Source organism: Austrofundulus limnaeus, unplaced genomic scaffold, assembly GCF_001266775.1.
Source record: "Austrofundulus limnaeus strain Quisiro unplaced genomic scaffold, Austrofundulus_limnaeus-1.0 Scaffold127, whole genome shotgun sequence".
Classification (NCBI taxonomy): Eukaryota; Metazoa; Chordata; class Actinopteri; order Cyprinodontiformes; family Rivulidae; genus Austrofundulus; species Austrofundulus limnaeus.
In genome coordinates, this window is record NW_013952529.1 from 934,044 (window position 1) to 935,906 (window position 1,863).

The 1,863-nt window shown below is 42.8% G+C and overlaps 1 protein-coding gene across 3 annotated transcripts in view; it reads left to right on the forward strand.

Annotated features, from left to right (window-relative positions):
• chd6 (chromodomain helicase DNA binding protein 6) overlaps positions 1-1,863 on the forward strand; it is a gene marked incomplete at its 3' end in the record, with an annotated part of 69,162 nt that overhangs the window by 23,427 nt on the left and 43,872 nt on the right. For 2 of the 3 annotated variants that reach the window (XM_014015346.1, XM_014015347.1), the window contains 2 exon segments: positions 1,299-1,428; positions 1,509-1,650. In XM_014015346.1, coding sequence (XP_013870800.1) covers positions 1,299-1,428; positions 1,509-1,650 — 272 coding nt within the window. 3 annotated transcript variants of the gene reach the window in all.

A 1,863-nucleotide genomic window follows, 5' to 3' on the forward strand; every position in this document is an offset into this window, starting at 1 on the left:
GAGGACAACAGAGCTGCTTCATGGAAGAACCTCAGCTTAGCCTGTTAGCTTTAGCATTAGCCCCGACGCTACACATTCTCCTCTCCTCACTGAGGTCCTCCATCCACATGACAGAGAGGGGAACACAAAAATGACTCAGCTGTAACTGAAAATATGGATGGAGGACCTCAGTTTAGCCTGTTCGCCTTTGCGCTAGCGCCAACGCTATATTGCCTTATATGTATTAGCTCAGCACGACAAACAAGCTAAACTGAGGCTAGGGGCGGCTGTGGTGTAGTGGTAGAGCAGCCGGCTTGGGATCCGAAAGTCCTAGGTTCAACTCCCCGCCATGCCCACATGTCGTGGTGTCCTTGAGCAAGACACCCAACCCTAACTGCTCCCCGGGCGCCTCACATGGCTGCCCGCTGCTCCACTTGGGTGGGGATGGGTCAAATACAGAGCACAAATTTCATCAATGTGTGGAAACATACACTGATGACCAATAAAGCACCTTTACCTGTAGCTGATTGGTGCCCACCACTGTGAGTTCAGAAGCAGAAAATTAAGAGTCATCCATGTTTTTATGTCTGTAAGACATGCTGTAGTTTAAGGTTGGATTCCTCAGGTTTCATTGATAAATATAACTATCATCAGCATAACAATGGAAATTCATCCCATGCTGTTTATAACTTTACCTAATTGAAGCATGTATAAAGTCTTGTAATTTTTAGCTTTTAGCTAGCCTTTTGCTACTTTTAGCTAACTTTTAGCTATTGATATTTGCAGATTTTAACAAACCTATTGATACTTTTAGATTTTTGCAGTTTTTATTTAAATCTGTCTATTTGATTCTTAAAATATTTTACTAACAGACAGTTCTGGTTCTACCGTCTGAATCCTGAGTGGTGTCTGTTGCTCTGCCAGCTCATATTTCTGTGCCGTTCAGTACAATCACTACAATTTAAAAACAGCCTGCTTTATTTTAAACAGCATATATTTAATGTTTTTATTTCAGCACTAATTGGAAGTCAGAGCTGATGAACGTTTTATTCTTAAATGTTTGTAATTCATGATTAGACGTGTCGAACGACGACTGTTTTTAAACTACTCGTTGGACCTAATTAGGAATTAGTGTGCGTGTGTGTTTGCACGTGTGTGTTTGCACGTGTGTGGGCGGGCGCATTAGTGCACTTAGAGTGCAGAAAATCAGAATTATGTCAGGGATGTAATCAGGATGGCTGCTGCTAGAAGATTTTAGTTTTTTATTCCCCAGCTTCTTTTTAATGATATTTTAATCTTGTTTTTTGGTTTCCCTTCAGCAGTCCCACCTGTCGCCCTGGGGCAGGTAAACCACGCCCAGGCAGCCCAAAGCCACGGGAAGAGACAAGGCCAGACCAACAGCAAGACTCCGGTCCCCACAGCACCGAAACAGAGGGGCCGAAAACCCAAGTAAGACAATTCTACGTGTCCCCTGGTGAAGTCATTGCTGTGTCTACTATACCATAACGGGTTTATTCCTCCTGTTTCAGAGTTCCTGGTACCACGCCGGTGGAGAAGAAGAAGAAGGGGAAGAGGAGAAACCAGGAGGTCCAGGAGGCGGGGGAGAGTGACGACACTACCTCAATGTCAGCTCTCAACATGGAGGACAGCCAGGACCCCCTGGATAATTCTGTGAGTTGAGTTCATGAGATGTCCATTAAAGATGAAATTCATTTTAATCTTTTACGGCTCCTTTAATTGACTTTAGGGTAGGCCTGTCACGATAAAAAAATTTTGCTGGACAATTAATTGTCTCACAAATTATTGCGATAAGCGATAATATTGCCTGGTGACCATTTTACAACTAATAATTATAAAAGCATAATATGTAAGTGTAATAAATCA